This window comes from Zophobas morio, unplaced genomic scaffold (genome assembly GCF_036711695.1).
Source record: "Zophobas morio isolate AGI-343-1 ecotype UQ-CSIRO unplaced genomic scaffold, CSIRO_AGI_Zmor_V1 ptg000020l, whole genome shotgun sequence".
Lineage (NCBI taxonomy): Eukaryota > Metazoa > Arthropoda > Insecta > Coleoptera > Tenebrionidae > Zophobas > Zophobas morio.
Window position 1 is genome coordinate 2491081 of NW_026972125.1, and position 19684 is coordinate 2510764.

The 19684-nt window shown below is 43.5% G+C and overlaps 7 protein-coding genes across 9 annotated transcripts; 5 read left to right on the top strand and 2 right to left on the bottom strand.

The window, feature by feature from the left end:
• Positions 1-773: 773 nt before the first annotated feature.
• LOC135131406 (ganglioside-induced differentiation-associated protein 1) lies at positions 774-9628 on the top strand. 3 transcript variants are annotated; one of them, XM_064059154.1, is made up of 5 exons: positions 6764-6782; positions 6846-6904; positions 8527-8902; positions 8951-9151; positions 9200-9628. In XM_064059154.1, exons 1-5 carry the CDS (start codon positions 6779-6781, stop codon positions 9505-9507), a joined length of 948 nt encoding a protein of 315 aa, XP_063915224.1. In that variant the 5' UTR covers positions 6764-6778; the 3' UTR covers positions 9508-9628. The 3 variants fall into 3 exon arrangements, with proteins under 3 accessions (XP_063915222.1, XP_063915224.1, XP_063915223.1); XM_064059152.1 differs by lacking the exons at positions 6764-6782; positions 6846-6904 and adding an exon at positions 774-1210; XM_064059153.1 differs by having other exon boundaries at positions 6764-6904.
• Positions 9629-10157: 529 nt separating this feature from the next.
• Positions 10158-11430, top strand: LOC135131408 (dehydrogenase/reductase SDR family member 4-like). The gene is made up of 6 exons (XM_064059156.1): positions 10158-10396; positions 10443-10695; positions 10742-10888; positions 10934-11068; positions 11116-11171; positions 11218-11430. The coding sequence occupies exons 1-6, from the start codon at positions 10254-10256 to the stop codon at positions 11330-11332; spliced, it is 849 nt and encodes a 282-aa protein (XP_063915226.1). The 5' UTR covers positions 10158-10253; the 3' UTR covers positions 11333-11430.
• A 13-nt stretch (positions 11431-11443) lies between these two features.
• Positions 11444-12612, top strand: LOC135131407 (dehydrogenase/reductase SDR family member 4-like). Its single transcript, XM_064059155.1, has 6 exons — positions 11444-11588; positions 11633-11885; positions 11939-12094; positions 12137-12271; positions 12318-12373; positions 12421-12612. The coding sequence occupies exons 1-6, from the start codon at positions 11449-11451 to the stop codon at positions 12533-12535; spliced, it is 855 nt and encodes a 284-aa protein (XP_063915225.1). The 5' UTR covers positions 11444-11448; the 3' UTR covers positions 12536-12612.
• LOC135131409 (EKC/KEOPS complex subunit TP53RK) lies at positions 12386-13369 on the bottom strand. Its single transcript, XM_064059157.1, has 2 exons — positions 13278-13369; positions 12386-13220 (listed from the first exon to the last, which is right to left on the bottom strand). Exon 2 carries the CDS (start codon positions 13213-13215, stop codon positions 12538-12540), a length of 678 nt encoding a protein of 225 aa, XP_063915227.1. The 5' UTR covers positions 13216-13220; positions 13278-13369; the 3' UTR covers positions 12386-12537.
• A 240-nt stretch (positions 13370-13609) lies between these two features.
• Positions 13610-14428, top strand: LOC135131410 (18S rRNA aminocarboxypropyltransferase). Its single transcript, XM_064059158.1, has 3 exons — positions 13610-13695; positions 13742-14281; positions 14329-14428. The coding sequence occupies exons 1-3, from the start codon at positions 13614-13616 to the stop codon at positions 14370-14372; spliced, it is 666 nt and encodes a 221-aa protein (XP_063915228.1). The 5' UTR covers positions 13610-13613; the 3' UTR covers positions 14373-14428.
• Positions 14364-18524, bottom strand: LOC135131405 (mediator of RNA polymerase II transcription subunit 23). The gene is made up of 3 exons (XM_064059150.1): positions 18013-18524; positions 15085-17959; positions 14364-15031 (listed from the first exon to the last, which is right to left on the bottom strand). Exons 1-3 carry the CDS (start codon positions 18424-18426, stop codon positions 14415-14417), a joined length of 3906 nt encoding a protein of 1301 aa, XP_063915220.1. The 5' UTR covers positions 18427-18524; the 3' UTR covers positions 14364-14414.
• Positions 18525-18709: 185 nt separating this feature from the next.
• LOC135131411 (uncharacterized) lies at positions 18710-19579 on the top strand. Its single transcript, XM_064059159.1, has 3 exons — positions 18710-18861; positions 18911-19057; positions 19110-19579. Exons 1-3 carry the CDS (start codon positions 18838-18840, stop codon positions 19407-19409), a joined length of 471 nt encoding a protein of 156 aa, XP_063915229.1. The 5' UTR covers positions 18710-18837; the 3' UTR covers positions 19410-19579.
• The last annotated feature ends 105 nt before the right edge of the window (positions 19580-19684 follow it).

Genomic DNA, 19684 nt, shown 5'->3' on the forward strand with positions numbered 1-19684 from the left:
GGTTGTCACAGAATTTTATTACGAAAAACTCGCACTTGAGACTTGCGCATAGTACGCTCCTTTACCCATTTGATTTTAGCCAAGAACGTCCTTGGTTTTAACTTGGTGGGATTATCAATATTATCATAAATAAAATAAAATTTACGAAAAATGAAATTTCTGGATTTATTTATTTGAACGTATGTGCTTCAGGGACGAGGAAAGTTCTATCTAAGTAACTGACTTTACACCACCTTTAGACGTACAATGTTTTTCCAAGATATTTATAGACGTATAATAGCGTCACCTTCTGAAAGAAAGTTTATTTTTCTGTCTCGACTTAGATTTAAAACAGACTTCATTGTTGGAATTTCTAGCGTACCTGTGTGATAAGAAAATGACAATGTTATCTGATTTAATTCCGATTTTCCAGATTTATAGGATTTTATGCAGTTATGACGTGTTATCAAAGTGCTTCTTATAAAACTCTGAGTACTTATAAATAACATTTATCAGTAAACGTTTTTGAGATAAAAAAAATGATCTAACATGGCATTGAGATAGAACTTCTTCCGCCCCTGAAAAAGTGATCATAAAAGTTGATTGTGTAAATTTAAGTTTTTAATTACCGAGTGACTATCAGCTTGAAGAAAAATTTTGTGTTCACGACACTGCTTAATTTGACAAAAAAGTTTTAAATATGTTGCCAACCTGACAAAAAAACACAAATAAAAACTGCCAAACAAAACAAACAAAAACCCGGCCTACTTAAAGTTGCAATTTTCATGTGCAATTTCAAAATTTGAGCGTCAACCGGCGCCGCCACGCCTGCCAACCCCATCCTCTCTCCCGGCTCTTACATAACCAACAGCTGATTCCCCGACCTGCCCAACGCCAGCCGCCCATCGGCCTCCGGCGCCGCCAAGAATGCCCCGTCCGTCGAGCCGCGCTCAGGCCGCGTTTTCCTCGTCCTCCGGCTGACGTCGCGATGTTTTATCGCCGATTAAAGCGAACGCTGGCAGTCGTGTCCGCGCTGCGTAGCCGCCGCCATCCGTGCTACCGCTTCTCCGCTTTTTTCGTGTGCACCGCCGCCGGCTTCGACAGCAAAAACCCTGGTGCGGATCCCGCGGGACGCCGCTCCGCCGAGATGGAGAAGGAAGAGGCATTCAAGATCGAGATCTCCGACGGACTCCTGCTCTACTACGACAGGTTCTCGTTCTACTCGCAAAAGGTAATCAGGCGGAAAAAAGTTGAGCGATTATGCAAGGAGAGGTTTCGGGAGGCTTTGGGAGCGACGACCAAGGTCGTGCTGAGTGGGAGAGCCGCGACGACCTTGGGGAGTGGGGGGCTGTTTACATGTGGTCATGTTTTTATTGAATGGCGATTATTCTGGTGATTATGTCGGGTATAGGTTTGGCTAGTGTAGGGAAAGGGGTGGTGTTGCGGGTTTGGATGCTGTGTTTCGGTGTGGATTTGGCCTAGTTTGGAAGTTGGATGTTTGAGTTTGCACTTATTTGTATTGAGATTGAGAGTTTCGAAAGAGGGGTAATGAAGATGTTGGGCCAATGTGCTGTGTACACTTGGCGGTAATTGTTTGACATTTGGTGATGTAACCGAGTCGGTTTACTTTGATTCTGGATCCCTTATTGTCTCTAATTTAAAAGACACCAGTAGCAGTGCTAATAATTACTTTTCTGATTAAAGTCGGATTTCTTGGGTGCGATGGAAGCTCAATTTAATGACATGTTGAGCAAAGCGTAGTAACAATACTATAATTAGCAAACTGTCATATGATTTCCTTTTTTAAATATCTGTAAGAATTACGTTGTTATTGTTACAAAATAACATTAATTTCTTGATATTTCGGATAGGGTTTCTCCAATTGTTGTAATCAAAACATTGGTGCAATATTTTGGGACTTTTTAATACCATTGATTTTGGTTCAAATTACAAAAAATTGTAGTTTTTGTAATATTTTCTTTTTCGGTTTTTCCATTCCTTTTCTCTTCATAGTATTTTAATTTCCTGTGTTGCTTCAAAATTTTGTTTGGAAAACTCACTTGAAACATATACATAACATGCCTGTAATTGTAACAGTCCACGCATAGCCTTATTTTAACTTTATTTTATTTTTTCATAAATAAAATAAAATTCGCATTTGTTCGACTGTACTTCAGGGGCGAGGGAAGTTCTGGCTAAATAACCTTGGACCATTTTTTATGTATAGAGGTTATCACAAATTGTACAATTTTTCAAAAAAGTGAGATTTGTTCTTTGGTTCCTATTCTCACCTTCCCTTTTCTATTTTTAGTCTCCGCTCACCTCCCTAGTCTCTGTCCCTTCTATTAAGTTCTCTTCTTTTCCTTTTCTTGTTTCCCTTTCTTCTCTTTCATTTCTTCCCTCTCTCTCTCTCTCTTTCTTTTCTCTCTATATTATCTGTGGTCTTTTTGTATTCTCATCTTTCGCTTTATTTTGTTTCCTCTTTGTTTGTTTTTCTCATCTTCTCCTTTGTCTCTTTAATCTTTCTTCATCTTCCCAGTTTCTCTCTTCTGTTAAGTTCTCTTCTCTTTGTTTCTCTTTTTTCTCTTTTATTTATTCTCTCTCTTTCTTCTCTCTCGTGTCTCTCTCGCCCTCATGCTGTCTTTCCGTCTCATCTCATTCTCTCTTCCTCTCATCTCTCTATTATCTGTGATCCTTCTGTTTCTCTGCTCTTTGGTTCCTATTCTCATCTTTGGCTTTATTTTGTTTCGTCTTTGTTCATCTTTCTCATCTTCCCTTTTCTCTCATTTGTCCCTCTTCACCTTACTTGTCTCTTCAACGTTATCTCCTCTTTTTTCCTGTTTTTTTTCCTTCTTTTTAATTTCCCCTTTCTCTCTCTCTCTCGCGCGCACGGGCCCTCTCATCTCTCTGTCTTGCCCTCTCGTCTCCTCTTCTTTCTCTATTCCTCTTATTTCTCTATTTTCTGTGGTCTTTTTGTTTCATTGCTCTTTTTTCTATTCTCATCTTTCGCTTTATTTTGTTTCCTGTTTGTTTGTTTTTCTCATCTTCTCGTTTCTCTCTTTAATCTCTCTTCATCTTCCCAGTTTCCCTCTCTTCTATTAAGTTCTCTTGTCTTTCTTTTCTTATTTCCCTTTTTTCTCTTTCATTTCATCTATCTTTCTTTTTCTCTCTCGTGTCCCTATCGCCCTTACGCTGTCTTTGCGTCGCATCTCATTGTCTCTCTTTTATTTCTCTCTTCCTCTCATCTCTCTATTATCTGTGGTCTTTTTGTGTCTCTGCTCTGTGGTTCCTATTATCATCTTTCGCTTTATTTTGTTTCGTCTTTGTTTATCCTTCTTATCTTCCCTCTTATCTCATTAGTCCGTCTTCACTTACTTGTCTTTTCAACGTTCTCTTCTCTTTTTTCCTATTTCCCTTTCTTCTTTTTAATTTCTCCTTTCTTTCTCTCTCTCTCTCTCTCTCTCGCGCGCGGGCCCTCTCATCTCTCTCTCTCTCTTGCCCTCTCGTCTCCTCTTCTTTCTCTATTCCTCTTATTTCTCTATTTTCTGTGGTCTTTTTGTTCCTTTGCTGTTTTTTTCTATTCTCATCTTTCGCTTTATTTTGTTTCCTCTTTGTTTGTTTTTCTCATCTTCTCGTTTCTCTTTTTAATCTCTCTTCATCTTCCCAGTCTCTCTCTTCTATTAAGTTCTCTTTTCTTTCTTTTCTTGTTTCCCTTTTTTCTCTTTCATTTCTTCTCTCTTTCTTTTTCTATCTCGTGTTTCTCACGCCCTCATGCTGTCTTTCTGTCTCATCTCATTCTCTCGTTCTTGTTTCTCTTTTCCTCTCATTTCTCTGTTATCTGTGGTCCTTTTGTTTCTATGCTCTTCGGTTCCTATTGTCATCTTTGGTTTTATTTTGTTTCGTCTTATTGATCTTTCTCATCTTCTCTTTTCTCTCATTAGTCCTTCTTCACCTTCCTTGTCTCTTCTATGTTCTCTACTCTTTTTTCTTGTTTCCCTCCCTTTCTTCTTTTTAATTTCTACTTTCTTTCTCTCTCGCCCTTTCGTCTTGTCTCGTTTCTCTATTCCTCTTATTTCTCTATTTGCTGTGGTCTTTTTGTTTCTTTGCTGGTTTTTTCTAATCTCATCTTCTCGTTTCTCTTTTTAATCTCTCTTCATCTTTCCAGTCTCTCTCTTCTATTAAGTTCTCTTCTCTTTCTTTTCTTGTCTCCCTTTTTTCCCTTTCAATTCTTCTCTCTTTCTTTTTCTCTCTCGTGTCTCTCTCGCCCTCATGCTGTCTTGCCGTCTCATCTCATTCTCTCGTTCTTGTTTCTCTCTTCCTCTCATCTCTCTGTTATCTGTGGTCCTTTTGTTTCTATGCTCTTCGGTTCCTATTCTCATCTTTGGTTTTATTTTGTTCCGTCTTTGTTCATCTTTCTCATCTTCTCTTTTCTCTCATTAGTCCTTCTTCACCTTTCTTATCTCTTTTATGTTCTCTCCTCTTTTTTCTTGTTTCCCTCCCTTTTGTTCTTTTTAATTTCTACTTTCTTTCTCTGTCGCGCTCTCGTCTTGTCTCGTTTCTCTATTCTTCTTATTTCTCTATTTTCTGTGGTCTTTTTGTTTCTTTGCTGTTTTTTTCTATTCTCATCTTTCGCTTTATTTTGTTTCCTCTTTGTTTGTTTATCTCATCTTCTCGTTTCTCTTTTTAATCTCTCTTCATCTTCCTAGTCTCTCTCTTCTATTTATTAAGTTCTCTTCTTTTTCTTTTCTTGTTTCCCTTTTTTCTCTTTCATTTCCTCTCTCTTTCTTTTTCTCTCTCGTGTCTCTCTCGCCCTCATGCTGTCTTTCCGTCTCATATCATTCTCTCGTTCTTGTTTCTCTCTTCCCCTCATCTCTGTGTTATCTGTGGTCATTTTCTTTCCATGCTCTTCGGTTCCTATTGTCATCTTTGGTTTTATTTTGTTTCGTCTTTGTTCATCTTTCTCATCTTCTCTTTTCTCGCATTAGTCCTTCTTCACCTTCCTTGTCTCTTCTATGTTCTCTACTCTTTTTTCTTGTTTCCCTCCCTTTCTTCTTTTTAATTTCGACTTTCTTTCTTTCTTTCTCGCCCTCTCGTCTTGTGTCGTTTCTCTATTCGTCTTATGTATCTATTTTCTGTGGCCTTTTTGTTCCTTTGCTGTTTTTTCTATTCTCATCTTTCGCTTTATTTTGTTTCCTCTTTGTTTGTTTTTCTCATCTTCTCGTTTCTCTTTTTAATCTCTCTTCATCTTCCCAGTCTCTCTCTTCTATTAAGTTCACTTTTCTTTCTTTTCTTGTTTCCCTTTTTTCTCTTTCATTTCTTCTCTCTTTCTTTTTCTCGCTTGTGTCTCTCTCGTCCTCATGCTGTCTTTCCGTCTCATCTCATTCTCTCGCTCTTATTTCTTTCTTCCTCTTATCTCCCTATTATCTGTGGTCTTTTTGTTTCTCTCTACTTTGGTTCCTATTCTCATTGTTGCTTATGATTTGGTTTCGTCTTTGTTTATCTTTCTCATCTTTCCTTTTCTGTCTATAGTCTCTCGTCATCTTCGTAGTCTCTGCCACTTCTATTAAGTTCTCTTCTCTTTGTTTTCTTGTTTCCCTTTTTTCTCTTTCATTTCCTCTCTCTCTCTCTTCTGTCTCTCTTGCCCTCACGCTGTCTGTGCGTCTCATCTCATTCTCTCGTTCTTGCTTCTCTTTTCCTCTTATCTCTCTCTTATCTATGATCTTTTTGTTTTTCTGCTCTTTAGTTCCTATTCTCATGTTTTGCTTCGTATCTTGTTTTGTCTTTGTTTATCTTTTATATTTTCTCTTTTCTCTCATTACTCTCTCTCCTAAGTTCTCTTCTCTTTTTTCTGGTTTTCCTTTCTTCTTTTTCATTTCTACTCTCTTGCGCTCCCTCTCATCTCTCTCTCTCTCTCGCCCTCTCGTCTCTCTCTCTCGCCCGCACGCCGTCGTTCCGTCTCATCTTACTCTCGCCCTTGTTTCTTTCTTCCTCTTATCTCCCTATTATGTGTGGTCTCTTTGTTTCACTCTTTTTTTTCTACTCTCATTTTTCGCTTTATTTTGTTTCGGTTTTGTTTGTCTTTCTGATCTTGCCGTTTTTCTCTTTAATCTCTCTTCACTTTCCTATTCCCTCTCTTCTATTAGGTTCTCTTCTCTTTCATTTCTTGTTCCCTTTTTCCTTTTTATTTCTACCCTCTACGTTTCTTCTTGCCCTCTCTCTCTCTCTCTCTCTCTCTCTCTCTCTCTCTCTCTCTCTCTCTCACTTTCCCTCTCGTCTCTCTCTCTCTTGCCCTCTCGTCTTTCTCTTACTCTTTCGTCTCTCTGTTGCTCTTACTCTCTCTTTCCCTCTCACTTTCATCTATCTCTATCTCAACCTCTTGTTCTTCTCTGCTCCTTGGTCCCTATTTCTGTTTTTCGTTTCTCCAGTCTCTCTTTCTCACTTCTCTCGCATCTCTTTGTCTTTTCATACGTTAAAAAAAATTATATTTATTTCTTCGAGAAAACAGAACAGGGATTTTTGCTACTTTTTTGGAATTTTTTAAAAATGAAAATTTCTTTTTTGAGTAATTTTTAATGTTTGTCTTTTTTTGTTTGACAACATAAGTATTTAAACCTTCATGATGGCATACCTGATTCAAATTTTGGATAGAACACCCGTAGCTGCCATATTCCCATCGGTCTTTAGGGGCGCTCATGTCAAAATTGACAACTGTGAACTGACGCGCTACCATTGCTGCCAATAATTCAGAATTGCCAACCCAAAAATTTGTTTCCATCATTAAGAGTCAGCCGATATAAAAATGGGTATTCTTCATCATTTTTCTTCTAATTCGGCGTTTTTAGTGTTAATTAGAGTGCCATTTTCAGCTAAAAACAATGCTTTCATAGACTCTCGTATATTATTTCTGCATGCACTTTGCACCCAAGTAAGATTTTTTTACCTTGTTAAAATAACTAAATTTATTATAAAAAAAATGCCTTATAATTTTTCGAAATGCACGATTAGAGTGGAACATTCCCTTTAAGAAGAGTGACACAATAGAAACTTTGCGTTTAAATTGGCTTACTTATGTGTATTAAGCTCTTTGTTTACTTACTACTTTTTTTTTCAATAAGTTCAGATTTAGGTTTTTGGGTTAGATTAAGTCGGATTCCGGATATTAAACATCAATATTGTAATCTATCATATCTAGACCTCTTTGTTCCAACTACCAAGTCGCAAAATCAAAACACGTAAAGTCGCGATCTTTTCTATAGAACCACTCCCTAGTGTAAATTTTCAAAATTTGTTTGGTGTAAGTGACCTTGACGGGTTTCTGGGGGAAAACATAGGTGTCAAAAATTTGACAGGTTAGATGGCCCGATTGTCAGTGTAGATATTTTATTTTAATAAACAGATGAACAGAACATACAGTCTGCACAGGATACAGTGCGGCATAACTGAGGGCAACCGAAACATTCGTGTTGTGCTAGTTTCGATTGCCATATCAACTACCGCTACCAACCGCGTTCGGCGTAAAGTACTAGATGACAGGGCTATCAACTTGACTTTTTATCGAGTGGTTCCGTAGAAATGACCGCTACTGTATGTACTTACATAATTTTTTAATTTTTCCATAAAAAACCAAAAGGAGTTCGGGTTTTAGCCTGTATATACAATAGTGATTTTTTAAAAATGTCTACATACGCAGTAAAAAAAACTGGTGATTAATGTTTTAGTAATCAGAAATGATAACGTTTCTACGTTTTTTTCAAATTTAAAACTATTTGCGATAATAATTCGTGGAGTGTAGCGATTACCTTCTATAATTAATTGGCCGCAACTTCATAAAACTTGGTCAACTTTTATCTCCGCTAATATTCCAGAATACCGTATTTACCTCCGATGTAATATTTGAAGTTGGCAAGACCTTATCAATAACAGTTGTTGTTATTACAAATATTGACTCACTACTCAACTGGCCGTGAATAATACATTCCAAAACAATGTCATCGAGAAAACCAAACAAAATTAAAACTGAGTACTTCTTCAGTGACTAATGATAATGCCAAAATCAATACTGTCCATGCAACAGACTAACCCTCCCCTGTAAATAATCCATCACAGCCGAATCTTGCAACTGTCAGTAATCAATATTCTTCACCAATATTGTATCAAATTACGTTCCACCCAGAATTAATCAGAAGCACTTTTATCAATATTAATAATAATAGTCGAACAGTAGCGAAATTTTATTATTTTTAGATATGGTCTAATCTCAGTGAAATTTTAAATCACAACGGGATTAAAATCTCCAAGTTCACGAGTAGCTTCTGTCATCGACGACGATAAAACTAATCAAAACCTGCTACAGATACAGGTAATTAATTTTATCGAGTCGAGTGTAGATCTGACAACGGTGGATTTGCGGCGTTGTCAGGTTGCGGCGGCTCGTCAAAGAGCCCGCACAAAGGGGCCGCCGGGGAGCGATTATAGAAAAAAAGTTGTACGGAGTAATTAGGAAACGCGAGATGAAAAGCACCGCTTGAAGACTTTATTTTGTGGCAGGTCGTCATGGCCCTCCACGAAAAGAACCTCCCCTTCGACAGCAAGATCATCAACCTCATCAAAAGTGAGCAATACCAACCCTGGTTCCTCTACCTGAACCCCCGCGGCGAAGTCCCCGTCCTGCAGGACACCGGCAAGATCATCCCCGACTCGGCCCGAATCATCGAGTACCTCGAAGACAACTTCAGCAACGGGGACACCCCCAGACTGATCCCCATGGACCAAGGCCCCGAGGTCCGTCAGAAGGTCACCCACTTCCGACACGTCCTGCAGAAGGCGCCCCAGGACATGCTCACCACCGGCGCCATGCTCAACCAGCACATGTTGCGCAACCCCAAGACCCCGTTCTTCGCGCCAGTGCGCAAGGCGCTTGCCAGTAAGTCTTCGTTGGCGGTCTTCCGCAACTAACTGTGTTGTGTTGCAGACGCGGAGAAGAACGGCGGCAAGAACCTGAGGCAGTACGCCGAGAAGAACCCCGAGCACAAGGAAGTCCTGTTGAAGAAAGCGCAAACTCGAGAGGAGACGTACAAGAAGCTGTGCGTTGAGAAGAACTTCCTGGGGGTGTTGGAGGAAATGCACGTTATTCTGGAGGAGGTGGAGGGCGAGCTGGCCAAACACAACGCAGGTTTGGGGGTGTGTCGGTATGGCAGAGCTCTGTATTGGTGGTTTTCAGATTTCAATAGACGGGATTGGTGGCTGTGCTCGAGTCGGTTCACTATCGCGGATGTCGAGCTGACCATTTTGCTAGTGAGGATCAGTCAGCTGGGGCTGGAGCACGTGTTCTGGGAGGCCGGGAAGCGGCCTTACATTGAGAGATATTACGAGAGGGTGAAACTGAGGGATTCGTTTAAGAAGACGGTTCCGGGGACTTTAGTGTTGTTAAAGACGATATTGATGACACAGGCGCCGATTATTATTGGGGTGGTGGCAGCACTGGCGTTGGTGGTCGGAGGGGCGATTATTGCTGCCAAGTTTGCTTAAGTCACCGCGTGGAAGTGAAGTGTGCTTTTAAGTTGATAGGTGTTATATTTTTATATTGATTGATAGTTGTGGTTCATTTGTTATTCTTACTCAGTTGTTGGAAATTATAGAAATTCTCGAAGGGGGGGATTTTATTTCTGTTGTACTTTTTGTTAAAATCGATTTAAAAAATATGTTTATTGTTTATGACGTTGTCTGACAAGATGAAGGGCCAGGTGTCACCTGATGGAGTGGTTATCAAGTTTTCAACAAAAACAAGTTCTAAGATAATTAAAAAAAGAGTCGTCACTTTTGACCTGGAGTGACAAGAGTGACATAAATTTAACGTTGTCAACGTTATTATACTTGGAAATAGTATACTAAGATACTAAGCTGTGAAAGGCGGCACAATTAGCACAATTCGCTTTCGACGTGAGCGGTATATTGATTTTTCTATGGTTGCGTTTTACTGGTTGCATAACTTCCAACTAAATAAATCAACGTTTTGTAATTAATCGAAGTTAAAATATAATAACCCACTCTTGACCTCATACTCATGCAAATAATTAAAGTACAACGACCAAAGATCACTACACACTGATAAAAAAAATTCAATGACATAACTTATTATACAAAATATTTTTATCACAAACCCACCTCTCATTATATTTGTGTACAAGATAAGCACGAACTGACCTTTACCCCGCCATGACTCTCAACACTTTCCATCTTGTTTTGACACTTTCTGTACCCCCAAACATCTGATTATGCTATCACTCTCCTTCAGTGTTATACGCAACCTTAAACCCGTCCAAACAGTCATCATTACTTGCAGAAACATGAGCGCTTCAACAACCCGCATCGCCCGCCTGGGTGGCAAAGTCGCAATAGTCACAGCGTCCACCGACGGGTAATACTTAAGTCATACTTACTTAACACTTACACACACCTTACAGAATCGGGTACGCCATCGCCAGGCGTTTGGCTCAAGAGGGGGCCAAAGTGGTTGTTAGTAGTCGCAAACAGAACAACGTCGAGTCGGCAGTCACTAAACTAAAGTCTGAAGGGCTAGATGTGACTGGGCTGGTTTGTCACGTAGGGAATGCAGACCACAGACAAAAACTCTTCGATGCCGCTAAACAACTCGGGGGGCTCGATATTCTCGTGTCGAACGCAGCGGTCAACCCCTCAGTTGCCTCAGTTCTAGATGTAACTAAAGTCACTTAAGTTGACGTTACTTAACCCCACTTTTCAGTGCGAGGAGAGTCACTGGGACAAAATCTTTGAAATAAACGTGAAAGCGTCGTACCTTTTGGCCAAGGAGGCGCTCCCTTTGTTGCGTCAGCGACCCTACGGCAGGATTATTTTCGTGGCGTCAATTGCAGCGTTCCAGCCGTTTGACGTAAGACAAGTATATAGTGACTTAAGTCGCTTTAGGTGTGTTTAGGTATTAGGGGCGTACTCTGTCAGCAAAACGACTTTGTTGGGGCTCACGAAAGCGGCCGCGGCCCAACTAGCCCTGGAGAACATCACAGTGAATGCGTTAGCCCCGGGGATTATCAAAACCAGGTTTTCTGGGGCAGTAAGTAACTAAATTACGTGTAAAGAGTTTAAATAAGTTGTACTTAGTTGCATGAAAACGAATCCTCCAGGGACGAGGCCCTGTCAAGGATCCCCATGAACAGGTATGACACGTCTAGTGGTTAATTTTTCTCAAAGTGTTGTCCGTAGATTGGGGCTTCCGGATGATATTAGCGGAGCCGCGGCATTTTTAGCGTCAGAAGATTCCAGTTACATGACTGGGGAGACCCTAATTATTTCCGGAGGGATGCCTTCCAGGCTATAATTTTGTAATTCTTGTTTAAAATTTGGCACGGGTTGAGGTTACACTGTTTTTGTTATTATTATATTTTTACTTGAAATAAAAACGACAATTCAAATTAACCTAACCTCACTTACGTCATGCTCAGTCTGTGTCACTTTTCTCACAAACTACTCAATATAGCGCGGCAGAAACCCCATTTTTTACTACGCGGTATGTCTGCGGCCCCCTTGAGCCGCCTCTGTGACAAAATCGCCATCGTAACCGGCTCCACAGACGGGTAAGCAAAAGTGAGGTTATAACCCCGAAATCACGAATTTCCAGGATCGGCTTCGCTATCGCTCGACGGTTCGCCCAGGAAGGCGCCCACGTGATTATCAGCAGCCGCAAACAAAAAAACGTCGATGCCGCTGTGGGTAAACTGCAGTCCGAAGGGCTCAAAGTCAGCGGTTTGGTTTGTCACGTTTCTAATTCCGAAGATCGGCAAAAATTGTACGCGCGAGCTCGGGATTTAGGGGGGCTAGATATAGTCGTGTCTAATGCGGCTGTCAACCCCTCGCTAGCCCCCGTTCTCGATGTAAATTGTCTGTTTTGAAGCGACTTACATAACCTCACTTTTACTTTTTTCAGTGCGATGAAAAAGCCTGGGATAAGATTTTTGAGGTGAACGTCAAGGCGTCGTTCATGTTAGCCAAGGAAAGTTTGTGTTTGTTGAAACAACGCAAAAGTGGACGGATTATTTTTATTTCGTCGATTGGAGGTTTCCAGCCTTGTGAGCCGTTTGAAGTGAGTGGGACAATTTTGAGTCATTTAAATTGAAGTTTTAAGGATTTAGGGGCCTATTCTGTGAGTAAGACGGCGCTTGTGGGGTTGACGAAGGCCGCAGCGACTCAATTGGCGAAGGATCAAATTACAGTAAACGCAATAGCGCCGGGAATTGTGCAGACGAAATTTTCCAAAATCGTGAGTCAGATTTATTGATATAACGTCAACTGACTTGTGCTTTTAGCTTGTGGATGACGATCACAAGAAAAATAGGGTGTTGGCACGTGTCCCTATGGGAAGGTTTGACTCAAATTTATAACTGAAAAAATGTTTATTGGTTTTTACAGGTTAGCACAGCCGCAAGACATCGCCGCAGCAGCTGCTTTTTTAGCGTCAGACGACGCGAGTTATATCACCGGCGAAACTATAATAGTGGCTGGGGGAATGCCGTCAAGACTATAATTTTAACCAACCATTGTCCGTTTTCGCCCCCTCGCTCGAACTTCCTCTAGTTTAATAAACACTTCTTTAAAGCCTGATTTGTATTCAGATTTATAGCCATCTAAAACTTGTTCAAAGATTGATTTCGCCAAACTGTGGGTGCTTATCAACGCTCGTTCTAAAACATACAAATCCACTCCTTTGTCTTCAGCGCTTGACTCAATATGAGATAGCCCAAAATCTATGAAAATCAAATCCAAATCTTTCAATTCTTCATACACCGCTTGGTTGTTTTTGTTCACTAGTAGCATATTGGAGGTTGTTAAATCACCGTGAATTATGTTACTAGCGTGCATTTTTCCCAGCGCTGCGCCTACTTTACAAGCTAATTTATTAGCAACTTCCTCACTCACACTTGAAATGAAGTCTTTTACAACAATACTGTTCTCGAAATGTTCCATAAATATGATACGTCGATTAAAATCGACTAAATATAAAGCGGGGGTCCTAATTCCTGCATTTTTACAACGAATTATCGACCGACTTTCGCTTTTAATGCGTTCTCTTGTTAAGCTGGAGTCGAGGTCTGGGTGCCTGTATTTCTTGACAAAGCGCTCTTTGGCAATTGTGGGTTTGCCCAAGTAGGTTCCTTTGAAGATGCGGCCCTCGGCACCTTGTTTAAAGAGTTCGAAACCTTCCATTGCCACTAGAAATTTTGAGGTTAAAAAGTGAGGTTAGAAAAAGTACACAAGTTTTCTTCCACCTTTTGCCAACAACTTATTGTAGAATAACGTATTACGGACGTACTATTAATAAACTAACACGTCTCCAGCACTTAAATAGTTATATTGTCGATTTTGACCATTTCAATTTTTGAGGTTATGTTTACTTTACTCAAAAATAAATATGTAAATATTGGTACTTTAAATCAAAGAAAACGACCACTTCAGAATTTCTTTCAGTGTCTTCTCTCCCTATTACTTAAAACCACGGTTATTAAAATAATAATACAAGAATTGGAATTATTTTCACGTGCGGTTGACAGTTCAGAATTGAGGTTATATCTAACCTCGAGAAACACAAACATTTTGGGATAAACATGTCGAATCTAGAGGAAAACATTGAAAATCTAGCTCTAGATAGTTCATCTAGCGACGATGACACCTCCAGCAGCGACGAAGGTAGGCAGCCCCCTTGTTCGAACATTTACGAACACCCCATTTTCAGAAGTCACCTTCTCGGTGGCGATGTGGGACTTTAATCAGTGCGACCCCAAAAAGTGCTCCGGCCGAAAACTGGCCCGTTTAAAACTGGTCAAAACCCTCAAAATAAAACAAAAATTCCCTGGACTGGTGCTCACTCCGACTGGTACTAAGTGTGTGAGTCCTTCAGACCGCGATATAGTTGCAACTAAAGGGATAGCAGTGGTTGATTGTTCGTGGGCTAGGATAGATGATACCCCCATCGCAGCCCTGAAACCCCAACACGGGCGCTTGTTACCGTTTTTGGTGGCCGCCAACCCCATTAATTACGGGCGCCCGTGTCAACTGAGTTGTGTGGAGGCAATCGCTGCGACCATGTACATTACAGGATATAAAAAATTGGCGAAACAATATCTGGACAAGTTTTCGTGGGGGCACTCGTTTCTGGAATTAAATGGGGGCATCCTGGACCGATATTCCAATTGTAGCGATAGTCAGTCGGTGGTTGCCGAACAAAATAAATATATTGAAGAGGAGCAACGGCAACAGGAGCTGGATAAACAAGGTGCGTTTATTTTTCGTCTCATTCATAGTTGATTGTGTTATTTGCAGCCCCCCGAGACTTCCCCAGCTCCAGTGAAAGCGACTCAGATTAAACCACTTTATTATAAAAATTTAATACTTAAACTTAATAAAAATTACGACGCATTCACTTCCTCGATCGCCAGGTGCGCTATAAACCTCAACCTCAGCTGCAAGGCCGGTCTTAACCGTCGCACTACCGTCTCCAACTCCTTCTTCATACTATCCCCCACGAACATGTACTTGATATGGTACAACAGATCGCAAATGGGGTCCATGTATTTCATTTCCGACTGCGTATGGTGATCGACTTGCGCCAAAAGTTCGTACAAAGCACTCGTCAGTTCCACTATCGCCATATTGAACCTCTGCAAAAAGGGCCCCACGAGGTGACACACGTAAAGGAATTGCTCCTCGGACCGCACCACACTCGGCAAACACTCCCGCGCCCACCGGGGCACACTCGCGATCTGCCCCGGACCCGCGTGGTGCCAGACCGAGTGCGCCAAAGCCAGCATGTAACTGAAACTGTTGTGCAGCAGCCCCGCGTGGGTCTCCTTGAAATCGAAGAGGCGGAAGGGGGAGCAGTCGAAAGTCCAGGTCTCGAGCTCGCCGAGGGTGGAGATGAGGCGGTCGTGGAGGACGCTCCAATAGCTGACGGGGAGGGCGGAGAGGATGAGGCCGACGGCGTTGATCCATTGGTGGATGTCGGACGAGGGAATGGTCACATAACCTGTTCAATTAATTAAGCGTGAAAACGAAAGTTGGAAAGTGTGACGGTGTTACCTTTGGCGACGACGTCCAAGAGTCCGTTGGCGACGGCCACGGGTCCTGCGGACAGCGCCATCAGCTCGACGCACGTGGTGTATAGGATGTGCGCCCCGGCGTTCGGGAATTCGTTGAACCTCCAGTCGATCATCGAGTTGGCGGATGTCCCCCCGAGGATGTCCACGACGCGCTTAACCAGCTGGATGTAGTAGTCTAGTTCGGGGGTCCACATGTCGTCCTGCGGACGACCTAGGAAGAGTTGGTACGGCTCCGATAGGCTGTCTTTGAGGGTTCCGAGGACTGCAGCCACTAAGCGTCGCTTCAAAGGGGGTCTGTCCCGGAGTCGCGTTTCGTAGTAGTGCAAAGTGTTGTATAAGTACGTGACCGGGCGGTCGTGGAACTTGTACAGACAGCCTAGGTGTTCTAATAGTATCTCCAGGCTTTTCGTTACTTGAGGGATCTCCAGGAAACGGTGGACCACGATGTCGAAGACTGGCAGGAAGCGCAGACACACGTTTCCGAAGTACGGGTGGTACCCGCTGGATTGCTCTTCCGGTGCGAACTTCTCGGGGTACTTCCTGTGAAACTCTAGGTGTTTTTCGTGCCAGTTGGTCTGGTTCCAGTGATCCGGAGAGTTATCCTTGACGAAATCCTGCACCCGATTGCGGAACTCCGTGGCTTTGAGTAGTACCAACTGGATGATGAAGGAGCACACTTGGGCTTCGCTCCCTTCCTGCGTCCGCAGCGCCAAACACAGCACCAACCTATCTATCGTCACGATGTTGTACTTCCAGATCATGTCGTTGATCGTATCCACGCACTTATTGACGTGCTGCCCCCCAGGCGAGTTGCTGAACTCGAAGACCAAGCAGTCGCAGAACTTCCTCAAGTGTGCTGATAGTGCTCTGGCTCCAATTCGTTCTAAGATCTTGTAGGCGATGGGTGTGATGTGGTCGGTCTCCAGGAGCATCTTCCATAGAAGACACAAGAATAGTGGCGGCGCTCCCGCCACCCCGAAGTGCGCCATCATGTCGTTCTCGTTGTTCATCGACGACCACTTCCTGTACTCCTCTTCCACCGCCTTCTTCAGCTGCTGCTTGTTCTCCTTGGGTACCGCGTGTTGGGTGAAGAACTCGGCCAGCGCCCTCGGGAAGCACTCCAAGGTGTGCGGGGCCCACGCGTGCGGCGTGCTCTGCGCGATGGTGGCCAGGAGTTCGTGGCACCACGAGCCGTCGGCGCCCGTGACGTGCGTGGCGCGCGCTAGTGTTAGCACGAGCGCGCGGTTGAGCTCCTCCGACTCGGCGGAGATGAGGGTCTTCGGTTCGGCGAGGAAGCGGCTGAGTTCGGGCTGCACCTCGCCGCTGCCGAGACCCGTGATGAGGCGCAGCGCCGTGGACTCCACGCACAGGTGCAGCTGGGTTTGGTTGGCCTGGGGGACGGCGGCGAGCGAGTGTAAATGACTGAGCAGCTGCACGCGGTAGTGCGGGTGGATGTGGTGCATGCGGTAGCTGAACATCTCAAGAAGTGTATACAAGGTGCCCCAAGCGTGCGACTTGTACACGGTAGGGAGGAGCTGGCTGATGAAGCCCTTGATTCCTAGGGACTCGATCTCGGTGTAAACGAGGAGGCGGCTGTAGGTTTCGACGAGCGCGGGGGACAACGGCATGCCAGATTTCGCCTGGGCTAGCTTGATGACGTGGGTGACGATGCTATGGATGAGACTCATCTTGGAGTGGACGGTGAGGGAGTCAAGCACGGCCATGCTAAGAGGGGCGGTGGGCGGGGCAGCAGACTTCGGACTGCCTTGGATAGTCTCGACGAGAGCGGCCATTGGTTTACTAAAGTAGTCCTGATTGGTGGAGTAGGCGTTACAAAGGAGGGCAATGCGATAGTCGTTCCCCATCGCTAAGGCGGTGTTATTCGGTGGTACCAATTGTTGCAAAAAGTCATGGTGGTTGCGCAGTTTGGCCGGGATCGGCCACGTAAGGTTGGTCATTTCGGCTTGAGCCTTCTTCGTAAGGTGGATCCAAATGCACGTCATGGCCATCTGCCGCGTGCATTGGGGTTGGTTGAAGTCCGGCACGGGCAGAGGCGGTTCCTGCTCCGGGAACAACAACTCATACAACCGCAACACCGGCAAAAAGTTCGACAGAGGATTCCTCTGGATGGAGCCCGAAATGAACTGAAGCAACACCCACATGAGTTGGTCACGCCCCCTCCGCAAGTCCCGCCCTTGTAACCTCGAATGCAACGACATCACGATATTCGGAAAACTAGCGAATTGGAACAACACAAAATAAATTAATTGTGATGATAAATGCAACCAGAGTCCTTGAGTGGCAGTTTCGTCACCCTCGTTCTCAGTTCTTTCAAGCGCTAAAATCACCAACTCGACTAACTGTTCCTCCAAAGCGGCACAATGTTGCTTGTGCTGCTTCTGCAGCCCCAACATCCCACAAACCATGTCTCTGCTATAAGGTTGCTCCAAGACATACCTCAACAAGCCGGTTTGCTTCTCGAGCAACTCCGCCGAATAAGGGAGTGTCCCTTTCAACGTAAATCTAAGAGTGCAGGGGTCAAGCTTCCACGGGTTAACCAAGTGTTCCGGGCAGCCGCTATGTTCAACGACGGGACGCATTTCGGCTTGCCCCACTATCGACACCATTTGGGCACAAGCCCTGAAACTATCCACGTAGTCCGAAAACAGTGCAGCCAACCGCCAGTGGGGACAATCAGGATAGGCTTTCTGCAACTCGTTAACCAGAAGATACCCCGGCAGGAGACACGCATTCCGGTCCATGATCCTCTCAGCCACACTCAACAAAGCTTGAGTTTGGGGCTGCAGCCCCGCGTTTAACCTCCACGGGAGACTCTTCGCTTTTTCACAACACCCCTGAAACCAACAATGAATATCCACCCCGTCACGACTTACTTACCACTACATACCTTCATAATCTCCCGCACCCCCTTGTACTCCACCAAGTCGATGATCTTTCTCACCAACCTGAAACACTCAACCCAGAAGCGCGCGTTCGTGTATTGCAATTTATCAAAGTTCATCACGACCTCGCACACCAGACGCGCCCCCACGATCCCGTTCCGCACCATAGTCTCCAGGAGCTCCATCAAGAGCTGGAGCTTGCTCTGGGCGCACGTGAGGGCCGTGTTGAGGTACTGGCGCAAAATCGCGTCTTGTTGCTCCTGGGGGATGGTCCGCAGCGCCGTGTTCAGCTCCTGTTGCCATTGCGTGACTCTTTCCTTCTCTGCGTTGGGGCGGTGCACCAGAGAGCAACTGAACGACTCTTCGATACCTTCCACTTTCAGAATTTCGTTGAGGACGTTAGTTAGGACCTCGGCCATTGTCGTCGCGTTAATTTTTGCGCGAATTCATGGTTTTTGTGCGGAAAAATTACGGCGAACGGTTGTTGGGAGGTTATGTTTACGTTGACGTTTTGACAAGTGGGGTAGGCAACACGGTGTGCACGACAGGGGGGTGTTGAGGAATGTTGGGGCCCGTCGAGTATTAACGTGGGCACAAAGCAATAAATAAACGATTGCAAGCGTTATCAGCTCTCAATAACGTCAATCTAAATTAACATATTTATAAGTTTTTTATATTCGCATTATAATAAAACTGATATGATCGGCAATCTATTTGCATAAGTACTCGATTGATCGAGGAAATTTGTTTGCTTATCTTTTAATAAAAGCAATATTAACGTACTACTCTCTTTATGCATTTAAAACCAGCGCTGGGTCTCACTTTTCAAGATGAACTCACAGTTCATAGAACAGGTGAGTGTGGTGGCTTTTTTTTTGAAAAGGGTTTAGCTTGGGGTTTTAGGTGCAGATTTTGATGCACGCGCAACAGATTAAATGTGCGGAGAGTGTTTTCGGGAAGTCCAACTACATGTGGCTTTGCAGCAAAAGGACGCCTGTGATCTGGATGTCTACAAGGGACGAGTTTTTGATACGACAGGCCTTAACCAAGGTAATTCTTTTCAAATATTTATTTAAAACAAGTATTTTGGTGTTGTTCTTAGGTGACTGCTGACCAGCAAGTCAAGGTCATGAAGCAGCTGCTGACTTGGCTGGACGACCACCCAGATGCCCATTCTCTGAAAATCCCCGAAATGTCGCTCCGATTTCTCAACAATGTGGCCAACGTGAACATGATGAACGAAATGACGATGTCGAGGGCCAGCAGTTTCAGAAACAGTCTGAGGCGTTTGTCGCTGATTACGAATCGGATTGCTCCGGCTCTGAGGGCGGATACCAGTGCCAAGTTGAGACGATCCGTCACTTTTAATGACGTGCCAATAATTTATCGCATCAAGTACTGACCCAAGTTGAAACATATATGTATGTAAGAGACAACACAGAAGCGCACTAATGTACCTATGGAATCCAGGAGTAACAAGCCTGTTACCCATTAAAACTACCTAATAACAGTAATTATGTAATTAACTAATACACCTGACACCTCAATTAAAATAAACTAATTACGATCGTCGACGGTTGTTTGTTGTTTTTCCTTTAAAAATTTAAACATTTTTGTTTATTCATCCCTTTCAGACAGTCAGTGACGTCAGCTCGTTAAAAAACTGAGTTCTATGAT